The following is a 12,328-nucleotide window of genomic DNA, read 5'->3' as shown; positions in this document are numbered from 1 at the left end:
TCCATTAAGAGCCAAAATTACATAGGTAAAGTGTTCTGTAAACTCTTAAATACTCTGTATTTCTTCTTAGTAAATCCTCATCTGACTATTCCCACTCGTTTCTCTTCTACCATAGAGTGGCAGTTAACATTCCAGGCTGAATTCAAATTAGAGAGAGAGCGACGATGATCTTATGAAACTTTTAAGTCATAGTTTTCTTTTTCACATCACTTCCTAGTGGTGAGATGAAGTGAACATGACTCACATCCGGAATTCCAGATCCGTTGGATGCTCACAGACTCTCCGGTGACCGCGAATTCTGTGTTAGTGATCTCCTGCAGCATAGCAAACCGCCCCGAGCTCCGTGATTTTGAGCGACAGGCGTGTGTAGTGTCGCGGGTTCTGTGCTTCAGGGAATTCCAGAGGGCGTGGCCGGCCACTGGTTCTGGCCCCGGCCTCCTGCAGGGGCTGCTCCCAGGATCTGAGGAGGGCGTTTGAGTCCAGCGTGCGCTCCCACTTCTCAGAGGGTTCACTCCGTGGCCGTGGGACAGGAGGCCTCGGTTCCTTGCCACGTGGGCCGCTCCATCATTTGCTCAAAGTCCTCACCACGTGGCCAAGGGAGACCAAGGCGGAAGCAGCAGCATCTCCGGAGCTGTACACCTTCACGTCACGGTGTTCTGCTCCTCAGGAGACCGGCATCGCGTCCAGCCCAGGCTCAAGGGGAGGGGCGTTGGGGGAGGGTCAGAGAATGCTGGAGAGGTGCAGAAACCACCAGAAGGACTGAGTCTGCTTTGCGGCTTTATTCTCCTTCCTTCAGACTGGCCAGAATTCTGGTTATTAATTTAAAAAATACTTAAATATGATTTCTCTTTCGCGTGCTGGGAAATGATATGAGCGACCCGAGGCAACGTGGCCTGGGTTTACAGAAAGGCGGCAGGTCTGCGCGTGCTGGGCCGGCGCGGCGGGCATCACAGGGAACGAGGGAGTGGAGGAGTAAAGGAGGCAGAGGGAGGAGGCAGAGGAAGCCGCCTGCTCCTTGGGCGGTGGCAGGTGCCCGAGACGTGAAAGGGCTTCCGAGCGTTCTGTCACAAAGTCCGGCCTGCGCGAGATCACTGTCTGCGTGTAGTTTAAGTCCTCTGCTTCTTAGCGTCCACAGGGAATTGTCACCGCCGTAATTCGTAAGTGAGATTCAGCCCGTTCAGTGTTTGGACACATGAAATTTGCCGTTTGCCATTCGCTGTGTTATTTCCCTTCTGTTTATCTTACTGGACTATTACGGGCACCCCCTTTACCCTGTAATTATCAGGAGCTTTATTAGCACAGCATCGTCCTGGGCTGTAGAGACACAGACCTGTCATAATGCAGGCAGCGCTAGAGCAAACTTGGTCCTGGCTTAACGGAGTCCAAATCCAACAACAGTGTCCAGGGTGAGCCCGTGCTTTGCAGGCCAGCACCTGGCAGAATGCAGGACACCACCCTGAAAACAAATCTTGGTTATTAAATAGATCCACGGCTCCGAAGTCATTTTTGGCAACATCATGTCTAAAGGTAAGAAAAACAGTGGTAGAATTATTTCAACACAAAGTACAGTTTGTACAGTGTATATTCGGTATACAACGTTTTTCTTGTGATTTTGGACTTATTCCCAATGAGGCAGAGAGACAGGATTTGAAAGAAAGAATTCTGACTTTGTAGCAAAAATGGCTCGGCCTTGCATGCTGGCTGATGACCGCGGTTCCTTGCACGAGTTTCTTCACCTCTCTGTGCTGTAGGTGACTCATCCGTTAAGTTTCAACATGAAACGCAAACACACAGGCTGGCTTTGAGACAAGGAATGTGACAGCGGCCACCGCAAGCTCTTCACTTAGTGGAGGTTCAGAAAACCGCCCTCCCTCTTCGTCCCGTTAGAATTGTGAGGGACGGGGGTATGGGGGGTTAAGCGGCCCTAGTAAGCTGGCCGCGCCCCGCCATGGGGCACAGCAGGCTCTCTTCTGCTACGTAGGCTTTGTGTCTCTGGCAGTTTTCAAAGGTCACCGAAGGACACCACTCACAGGGCTTTGTGCTGCTCTGCTCCAGGACCAAACCCCTGTGTCCCAAAAGACACAGAGGTCCAGAACAAAGGCAGCAGGTCTCTGTGGTTCTAGGCTTAGGGTCTTCACCTCCTCGCTTACAGGCTGGTGTGGCAGAGTTTGGCATTTGGCAGGGAAGAGGAGTTTTAGTGTGCCAAGGTAAGAATAAACATTGGAATCGGGAGTCATGCCCAGCATCCCCTCGTCTGGACAGAACCCAGGCTCAGGTTGGCGCTGCTCCCACTGGACATTCCAAGGGCAGGACAGCTACTGACCCCAGAGGCGGGCTGTGTCGTGGCCCTATCTGAGGACCGCCCATCCTGGTAACAGCACCGAGCGAACGGTCAGACCTCGGCCCGCTCTGTCACGGGGACGGCGGGGAACTCCACACACAGACGACGCTTTCACTTACGGCCGTCGGCAGTTACAAATGTGCTCTTAGGACTTGTAAACCCTCGTCGAAAACAGATTCTACGTGCGGTGAATACACAGATCTGAATGTTCACTTTGGTGAGTTGTGACAAATGTGTGTACATTGTATAAGTGACACCCAGCCAACATAAGGGCACTTAGTACCCCCTTCGGCCCCTAGCACCCATGGGCAACACTGTTCTGATTTCTGTTACCATCAGTTCTTTCTGCTTTTTCTTGAAGAACCTCCTTATTTTTGAAACTGCTTTATTATCTATTTTCTCTTGAAACGTAGGACTTTTTTATAATTTTGGCTATAAAAACATGTCATGAGATTTATAATGGAAGTCAAAGAAAACAGAGCGTTTTAGCAGCCACTTAGGATTTGTCTTTCTTAAAGTGCTAATTTTGAAATTGTTCCATTGCCTTTGGTGAAGCTATGCAGTAACAAGGTAAGCTACGTGTGGGGTGTGCAGACGGCCTGGGCTGTGATGGGGAAGCCTGCTCTTTGCGGTGCCTTTAGAGAATAGTGCGTCAGAACCTGCGTTTTCTGCCGGAGCTGGTAACCGTTCAGGAACGATGTGCACAAAGGCCGTGGCATTCTAACTCAAAGACCACGCGCGTGACCTTGGTGGAAGTCGAGTGTGTGGATTCAGTCTTCACTTCTTATCCTACAGATGGAAGGGTGGACGGACGGCTGGAGCCGTTTAAACGTTTTGAGTAATGAGAGCTCGTATGCGCGTAGCAGTGTCCCGAGAAGATAGATTTGGCATAAGTGTCAAAAAGGGACTGAAAACAAGAAAACAATTAGTGATGAGATGTCAGGGCTTTCGAGGAAAGTGAGGATTTAGACGGTGAACCACGAGACACAGTCTGGGGCCCGTGAGGAAGAGCGGAAGCGCGCAGGAGGATGTGAGAGCGACTCCCGTGGAACGTACGAGTGTCTCGCTGCCGCCCTAACGACTGACTGCCCGAAACTCGGTGGCTCAACGCAGCACGGTGCGCTGGTGGCCAGAGTCCAACCTCGTGCTCACCGGGCTACACTCCGCTTGCCGGCGGGGCTGAGCTCCTGGGCGGAGTCTGGGAAGGTCCGTCCCTGGCCTTGTCCGGCTTCTGCAGGCTGCCCGTACCCCACGACTGCGGCCCCTTCCTCCGTCTTCAGACCCTGCGGCGTCTTGCAGCCCCGTGCCTGCTGCCTGCCGCCCGCCCTTCCTCGTAAGGGGAGACGGGCTGTGCGCCTGTCTCGGTCACTGCCATGTCTTCATCATCGAGAGCAGCGTCTGGTGCGTAACAGGTGCGTGGCAGTTGCTTGCGGAAGGACATATTTGTTGCTGAGTGACTGGCCGAGCCCAGGGACGGTGTGAAGAGTGCCGTGTGGCTCTGAAGCTCTCGCTTTCTTGGTGGAGTCAGGTGTTTGGCTCAGGTCACGGATGGTGCCGTGTCCCGGCATGGCGACAGAGACATTGTGGGGGCAGGAGAGGCGGCTGAGGGGTGCGGAGTCTGCACCTCCTCACCCGCTTCTGCCCTCTGTGCGGCGCGTCCCCTGGAACTGGGATGGGAGCTGTGTGGGGTGAATGTGGCCGCAGTAAGGGTCTGGGCAGCTGCCCATCGAGGGAGAGATTGCTCACTGTGGCCGTGACCGGTGCCCTGAAAGGACCAGCTCTGGTGTCCCATGCTTCTCACTCCGCGAGACGCGAGTCTTGCCCTTTGCATTCCGAAAGGAACGCTTGACCCTGTGAGGACATAATGTCCATTTAAGCTGTGAAAATTGCCAGTAAAACAGAAAACAGAGAAGCTCTTTTGTGCTTAAAAAACAATAGCATAAAGTGTTGGTGTTTGAGGGTCCAGCAGGTGGGCAGAGTGATGGGGCTCTCTACGGAAGCTGACATTTTTAGGGGCTTTGCCCCTCAGATACGGGGTCTGACAGACACTTGCCACAAAAGCTGTCTTTGAAAACTGACATTTAAAAACTGTGGTTAGCAGTTTCTTGGCTTGAAGAAAATGAACTAATTTGTCGAAAGGAGCAATAGAAAGACTTTCTATCAACGAAGGCAGAGGGCGCTAGTTTTGCTTAGGATCTTTGAAATTTGGAGAATCGAAGGCTTTTTTTCTTTTCTCTTTACTCTCTTATGTGACCTTGGACAAACACTATACTTTTTATTTTCATCTGTTGCTTTTATCAGTGCTGTTTTTAAAATATTTTTAAAATGTCATCCATCTGGGGATGGGGGCATAAACACGTATTAGATATATTTTTCTGGTCTAATAGTCTCTCGAAAGAACTTGCCTGGTTTTTTTCTTAAGTATCTATTATGTTTAATTAATCCTTTTTTCAACAAATTAACTTCTAATATCTAAATTTATAAAATTATTAGTGAAATAATTGGTTATCAGGGAGAGTGAAAAATACATGGTTGGAAGTCCTCGTTCCATGCAGTTGCCTGATGGTGAATGTCTCACCCTAATGTTTGGGGAAAACAAATAACCGTAGTAGAGACCTGGCATTCAGGGGTATAAGTCGGTGCAAAGGCTGTGAACACGACTTCTGCTCCGTTTGCCCAGCTGAACGGACGGCAGCATACCTGCCCCCACTCCGCAGACAAGGAGAAGAAAAAATTTCACCAAAAGCGATTTTTAAAATTATAGATGAGCTCAAGGCAGGGAAAACCCCAGCTGTCAGAAACAGTGGGGACCCCAGAGTAAGAAAGGACAGTGCCTAAAGGCTGGATGGGCTCCTGGAATGAGGTCGAGGATCATGAGGTGAATGTCTGCGGTCGAGGATCATGAGGTGAATGTCGGGGTGCGGAGCGGGGAGCATTGCGGGGTGGGGGCAGGGACAGGTATGGCGTTCCAGCTCGCACCGCCATGCCGTGCCAGGATGCCACGTGGCTCAGGGACATGGCATTCCCACGGGAAACAGTGCCCGCTAGGATGGACTTAGAGACGGACAGTAGGTACCGGTACTTAAAGGAAGAAGAAGGGGGAGGGGGAGGAATAGGCCGGTTTGGAAAGAGAATCAATGGAAATTCTGCAAATGGAAAACAGTTATTGAACTTTGTAAGCATTCTTGTGTTGGTTGAAAATTGTGAATGTTGGCTTATGTTTAGGGTGGTTTCAGTGACATTTTTTTTTTAACCAGAGAAAACTTTTCTGCCCACTCTTAGAAAAATGCTTACCCTATAAATGTTCTCGAGTGTAAAAGGAGTGGCTTTGCTTTTCTATGAGAGATTGGTGCTCACGGGCCCACAAGCACACCATCACACCCTCTGCCCTCCCAGCTCTCCCTGCATCCCAGATCAGTTCACACACCACTAACTGGGTTGGGGGTGTGTGTAGCCTGCAGCCTGGGCTGCGGTGAGCTAACACCCCACACCAACGTCCCCTATCTCAAGGGACCCCTTAAGAATGACCTAAACCAGCCTACACTATCGCTTTCACTAGAAAATATATTGCACAGCTGATTTTCGTCTTTTTTTTTTTTTTAAGACTTTAAGAGAAACTGTCACCTCACTGTCAGTTTATGGGGATGTCACGATGGACTAACGTGTTAATGTGGTTTGGGTGCTGGCCCTTTAATAAGCAGCAGGCTTCTTGTCCCTGTCCTTTTTGAGTAAGTGGGAACTTCCTCCTTATCTTCTTGCCTAGCACATTGCCTCACACGGCTCCATGTACACACAGCACATCGACACGTACTTTTCTCTACATCAGTACTGTACAGTTATGTGAGGTTTGCATAAGAGCCTCTTTATCTGTTTTAAACTCATCTTCCTTAAAATGAAGATTTAAACTTCGTCTTTTATGAAACCATTTATTAAAGACAAAAACAAAGACGTCATCTTCTCTGAAAAGCCTTGTCTTCCTCCCGTATGAGGCGTCCCCTTCTGCACTCTGAGCCGTGGTGGGCATCGCTGCCATAGACCGATCGTGCCGCCCTAGAGGGGCATTTTATAGCCTTCTCTTAGAGCTGAGGGGCTGGAGCGAGCCGAGAAAACACGAGCGAACCATCCACACGGCACTAAAGACTGCGCATTCTCAGAGCGCAGCCATCTCAAAGGGTCGAGTACCTTCGTCAACTGAGAGTAAACTGCAGAAGGAAGGAAGAGTAGAGTTTATAGCGAGTAAAGAGGAGGCAAAGTAAGTCGAAGGTTTTTATATGACTCAGGCGATAACTCAAACTGAAGTTGGAACTAGACAGGTAAGTAAAATACACTTTCAGGCAGAAAGGTGAGAAGGTTCTTAAGGCCTTGCTAAATCTTTTGTGGAAACGTAAAACACGTGCACAGAGTGCAACTCAGTTTTCTTACGGTGTAGCTTATGTTCCAAACATCTTCTGATCCATTTGACGTAAGGCTCAGCCTGTTAGTTCCTGTTTTGATTTTTCAATAAAACTTCTTTCCCCCAAAATAAGTCTGTCGAAGGTAACATAATTTTCAAGGTCAAGAGTTTCAAAAGAAATTGGACTGCGTTTATACATTAGGAATTATTTTTCCCCCTAGTTCTCCTAGGTTTCCAACATCTGCGATCGGCTCCTGTTTCATTTTTTTTTAAAAGAGCATTCAGCCTGTTTGAAATAATATATTTAAAACCAATATAAAATGTTCTTTTTATCATATATTTTATTTGAAGTGTGATCAAAAATGCTCTTTTAAAGTGTGACTGCCCATAATTTCTTTCACGGCATAGGGTGAAATCACCGAATCAAATGTAGTTTGGGATCCAAAAAAGTCAAAAAACATTCAGACTCTTATTAGGAAAAAAGAATCTAATAAGCAATGCAGAGCTGGTTCAAATGCTGAGGGTTGTTCTCTTTTTCGGTTTTGTAGCTTACTGTTATTTTAAAGTCCGTGCAGGAGTTCTTCTGTAAACACACGTGGTGCATTCACACCAGTAATTTTGGTCATCGAAATGACCACTTTTCTCTCCTCATACCAGGTCGTTGGTGTAGCCCAGGCCATCAACAAGAAGTCGGGGAATGGCGGGACGTTCACTGAAAAAGACGAAAAGGTACCAAACCTGCGTCCGGTGTGGGGTCCGTTCGGGAAGAGGCTTCATCTTTACAGTGTACACACCTCTAGGATTGGCTGTGGCTGAAACTGTCGATCACAAGAACATTCTGGTTTAAAGTGAGCCGAAACAGTCCAAGTGTCTCTTCCATGGGGAATACAGGCCCAAGCAGGCTTCGGAGCGCCGTGATGTTTATGCAGGCCTCAGGACCCCCAGCTGCCTCCACACTGTGTGGCCGCACCCCAGGGCTGTGTGCATGTCCGGGCCCCACAGAGGGCGACGTGGTCTTTAAACCGCTCATTTACCTGTCATCACTGCTGTAAATGAGCCCAACCTAGAGTACAGTCCCCTAACGCTCTGCTCCAAGTTTAGCACTGCAGGTCAGCTGAAACTTGGAACTGCCTCCCAGTGAAGCAGATTTCAGACTGTTTTATAAGCTTTGCACACAGACAATAGGGCGCCAAGGTGCAGATCCAGGCTGCATGATGTGACTTAGAAAGAACGGCAGTCAGCATCACTTTATTACTCGTCCCGTCCGGCTCTGAAGGCATACAGCCCACAGCCCACAGCCCACAGCCCACACCAGCATGTTTTGCATTTCAGGGCAGAAGCCCATAAACCTGTTTGCAACTTCATTCTGTCAGCAGGTTTCACTGTCTGTCTTCTTGAATATATGATTATGTGTATATCATGGGACCCACTGAATTCTTCTAATTCAAGCTACTTCTGTCACTCCCCCGAAAATTAGTAGAAGCTTTTGAGAGACACGCAGACACGACAGTGATTTGTGTCTCCGTGCTGTACGCTGTATTTGTACCTGTCTTGCTCTCCATGTGTTAATTGCTTCAGAGCATGGCAAGTACTTTTAAAATCAGAGTAACAGACATCTATTCACCTATCCTGTTAATGACACCTGAGAATGTTTGGTGGGGAACACGGTTTTAGATTGGCTATATATTCCATTATTTGTTTATAGTCTGTTAATATAAACCACTCTTGAAAGATTTGCCTCTTTAGGCTGTATCATCACTTGGCAAAATAAACCGATGATTGTAGATAAAGTGTGCCATGTAAAGATTTATTGAATCAAGAATTGATATAACTGTGAGCATACCACCTTAGTATGGTGTACTGAGGATGATAGATGCGTGTTAAAAAAGAACATATTTAAGCTAATATTGGCAACTGTTATTGCCAACATTCTCTTAACAATCATGTGAGCTTTATTTGCCCCAGTAGTAAATTATAAGCTTTTATATCGTCTCAGCATATATCCAAGCCTTAATGCCATTCAGAGACTCTACACCAAATTTTGCATAGAGCGAATTTCAGTTTCAGATTATACAAAGAGACCTGCGTCTCAGTCGCTCCCCGTCCCTCCTTGCTCATTTACACTAACGTACGACTTCAGGAGACTTCGTCAACACTTGTCACCCACTAGCTGTGCATTTAGCTCACACTTGCTCTATGTCGGTTCCTAATTTTGTGCAGAACAAACATCTACACTTTGGGCTTTCTCTTTTTATTTCAACTACGGATATTTTGGGTTGTCTTTTGCATCTCAGGCAATATGACAAGACAGTTTTATTTGATGTTGTCTCACCTGTTTTCCAGGACTTTGCTGCTTACCTGGCATTTTGTGGTATTGTTCTTCATAATGCCCAACTCTATGAAACTTCACTTCTGGAGAACAAGAGAAACCAGGCAAGTCTGCTTCCTAGAAAGAGAGCACAGGAATTCTGTTTTAAAATTTGTGAAATTTTTATCCGAGTAATAACGTGTATGATTAAAACTCCAAATAGTACAGATTCAGTTTCTAAACATTTTATGTTTCATCTAATAGTTATTTCCATTTCCCATTTTCCATACGTTATCACTGTTAGACAGTGCTCACTAACTGAACAGGTGAGGGTTTATTCGGCTTACATTACCCTTCACTCGCGTTACCTGAATCCTACCAGTATTGTTGTGTCACTGTTTCGAGTTACTGGATGGGATGCAATTGCACGGTTTAAAAAGCTTTTCAGTTCTCGCTCGACCACCTAGAGACATCCTCTCTTGATTCCATACTTCGGAAGATGGGGTTTGAGCCCCCTCTTCTCTCCTTCCCGTCTGCCACTCCTTACCTCCGCTTCCCCACAGGGACCTTTTTGTTTATGTTGCCCACAGTGATGACGTGTATATTGTCTGCAACCGTGATTGCCTTTTCTTAAGCTTTATCTAGGTTAATACTAAAGTTGCACTTTAGAATAAGGTGTTCGTAAGTACCATGCCTGTGTAAATGTGCGTGTTAAGGTTTTGTTTTTTTTTAATGTTTCTGAATTCCATTCTTTTTTCCTTGAACTGCTTGCTCTGGTGTAGCCTCAGGCTGTTGGGTTTTTCCTCTAGACTCTCCATTATTTAGGCATTCTATTGGGTTCTTTTTCTTCGAGACCTCCAAATTGAGGTTCTCCACCTTTCCTCTTCCAAGCTAAACCATTTCCCTCCATGCCTTCGTGGTACAGGTGCCATCATGGAACTTCGCTTCACTGCTTTCTTAGAAAGACTCGTCTTCTTATCTGCTGGATCCCATAACTCCTTCTCTCTCAGTTTTACTCCCTCGTTTTATTGCCACCCGTTAAAGGGCATTGATGTGGCATGCTTTCCAAGACCCTGCGTGTATGAAAATATGCATCGTACCATCCTGCCAGTTTGGCTGGGTATAAAATTCTAAATCAAAAAATCGATTTCTCAGAATTTAAAGGTAGTGTTTTGTCTTCTAACTAGCATCTATGTTGTTCTGATTCTTAGCTCTTTGTAGATTTACAATATCCCTTTCAGTCTGGAGACGTTAGCCCTTCAGTTCTATGTAATTGTTTTTCATTATTTCTTAGATAATTTGTCTTCCCTGCTCTCTATTTTCTTCTTTTAGAACTTGAGGTAGTAAAATGTTGGACCTTCCATTGCATTCAAATGCAGTATTTTCCTGTTTCCACGCTCTGTTGTTGCCGCCCATTAATCCAGTCCCCATCTTCACAAACACAGCTGTGATCTTGTCACTTTCTTCCTGCAGTCCATCACCATCCAAACTACTTCAAGAGACATACGGAGCTTTGGGGGATTTTCTGTCTGCCTAATCCTGCATTCTCGTCTCCCTAGTTCTCTTCTTTATACTCTGTATTCTCATAAACTTAATCAAACCTAGTAGTGTGCTTTCTCTCAATTCATTTATTTTCGACTGAAATATTTCTCTTACCCACTCCACTGGAATGATCCCTACTCAGTTTTCAGGACTCCACTAAGGTAGTATCATCTCCAATAAATTGTCTGTAATACCCTTTCTCTCCCCTCATCAAACAAATACTTTATGAAATTAGAAGAAATTCTATGGAATTCAAAGGAAAGCAACATTATCAGGAAAAACACAAAAAGAACTCTTAAAACTTTGTTTAGTTTGGACAGTATTTACTGTGCTCTGTGAAAATGTTGATAATGTTGATAAATGTTGATAAGCATTTATTATTTATAAACATTGTGTTTTATGTATCAGATACTGTTCAAAATGCCTTATAAATGTTAACTTACTTAGTTCTTATAGCATTCCTATGATTTTGGTACTACCGTTATCCCCATTTTTCAAGAAACTTGCCCTGGATCACGAAACTAACAGGAAAGGAAGCCAAGATTAAAATCTGATGACTCTAAGTTCAGAGTCTGTGATCATAACCACTGTATTAACTGCACTAACAATAGATAGAGAAGTTTTGTTAGCAGAGACTTACATATTTAATACTCCAATGCAAACCTGGTTGTAACTCATTAGATTATATATGTATATATACAACTATTTTAAAATATATATATATATCTTTAAAATTAACATACATGTGTATATATACATACAACTTGTAACCCATATAAATCATTGTATGGCTTTAATAATCATGAGCACTTGCTAAGTAATAAGCTCTTGATGTTTTTGTCTAGGTGCTGCTCGACCTCGCTAGCTTAATTTTTGAAGAGCAACAATCACTAGAAGTAATTCTAAAGAAAATAGCTGCCACTATTATCTCTTTCATGCAGGTGCAGAAATGCACCATTTTCATCGTGGATGAAGATTGCTCCGTGAGTACAGAGTGTGACATTTTTATTTTTAGAAAGACAGAAACTTATATTCCTTAAAGCACAGCTTTTAAACACCTTGTTAGCTTTACACCCTCTCTCAAACCCAACTGTGTGTGGTGTTTACGTAAAGCCGGTGGCGGTTGGAGCTGTTACGGTCACACAGGGGCAGAGGTGTGGCTGGAGGGGCCTTTGGTCACCCTTCACCTCCGTGTCCCTCTTGGGCGCAGTGGGCGCAGGAGCATGGGTGTGGCTTCGGTCAGTGGCTCCACTGCGTGGTGCAGAGGTGCCATGTCACGAGGTGCTGCCTTTCTCTGGTCAGGGAAAGCCGTGCGCTGCCCGCTGTGAACAGGTGGGTCCCCCACTCTGAACGGGTTGGGTATACACATTTCCTTTTACCAGAAATTGTTTAAAAACCAAAAGTTGGGGCCCAGTAGAGGCAGCGTTCTTAAAGGTGCCTGTAAGTCCCAGATCCTTTACCAACATGGAGACCCACCCAGCTCTTCTGACTGGTACATGTAAAGAAACAGATGTGTGTGGAAAGTTCGTTCTCACAGAGGGCTGGTCACTTCTGGACGGGCCAGCCGAGCTGCCGTTAGAGTTGGGGCCCCCTGCCAGGGGCAGTTTCCTTCCCTTCTCAACCTGTAAGCCACCACTTCTGGGATATCTCGGAAGCTAAGCAGGGTCGGGCCTGGTTAGTACTTGAGTAGGAGACCACCTAGGAAGATCAGGTGCTGTAGGCATTAAAAAATAAAAAATGAGCT

At 46.1% G+C, this 12,328-nt stretch overlaps 1 protein-coding gene across 4 annotated transcripts in view; it reads left to right on the top strand.

Moving 5' to 3' along the window:
• The window catches only part of PDE5A (phosphodiesterase 5A), a 111,596-nt gene that overhangs the window by 37,171 nt on the left and 62,097 nt on the right, over window positions 1-12,328 (top strand). For all 4 annotated transcript variants that reach the window (XM_023536972.1, XM_023536971.1, XM_011370772.2 and 1 more), the window contains exons 4-6: window positions 7,392-7,463; window positions 9,078-9,167; window positions 11,430-11,567. In XM_023536972.1, the coding sequence (XP_023392740.1) occupies window positions 7,392-7,463; window positions 9,078-9,167; window positions 11,430-11,567 (300 nt within the window). The remainder of the gene's footprint in view (window positions 1-7,391; window positions 7,464-9,077; window positions 9,168-11,429; window positions 11,568-12,328) is intronic.

This window comes from Pteropus vampyrus, unplaced genomic scaffold (genome assembly GCF_000151845.1).
Source record: "Pteropus vampyrus isolate Shadow unplaced genomic scaffold, Pvam_2.0 Scaffold174, whole genome shotgun sequence".
Taxonomy (NCBI): Eukaryota; Metazoa; Chordata; class Mammalia; order Chiroptera; family Pteropodidae; genus Pteropus; species Pteropus vampyrus.
The sequence above is the reverse complement of the archived record's forward strand: the minus strand, read 5'-3'. Positions and strand labels throughout refer to the sequence as shown.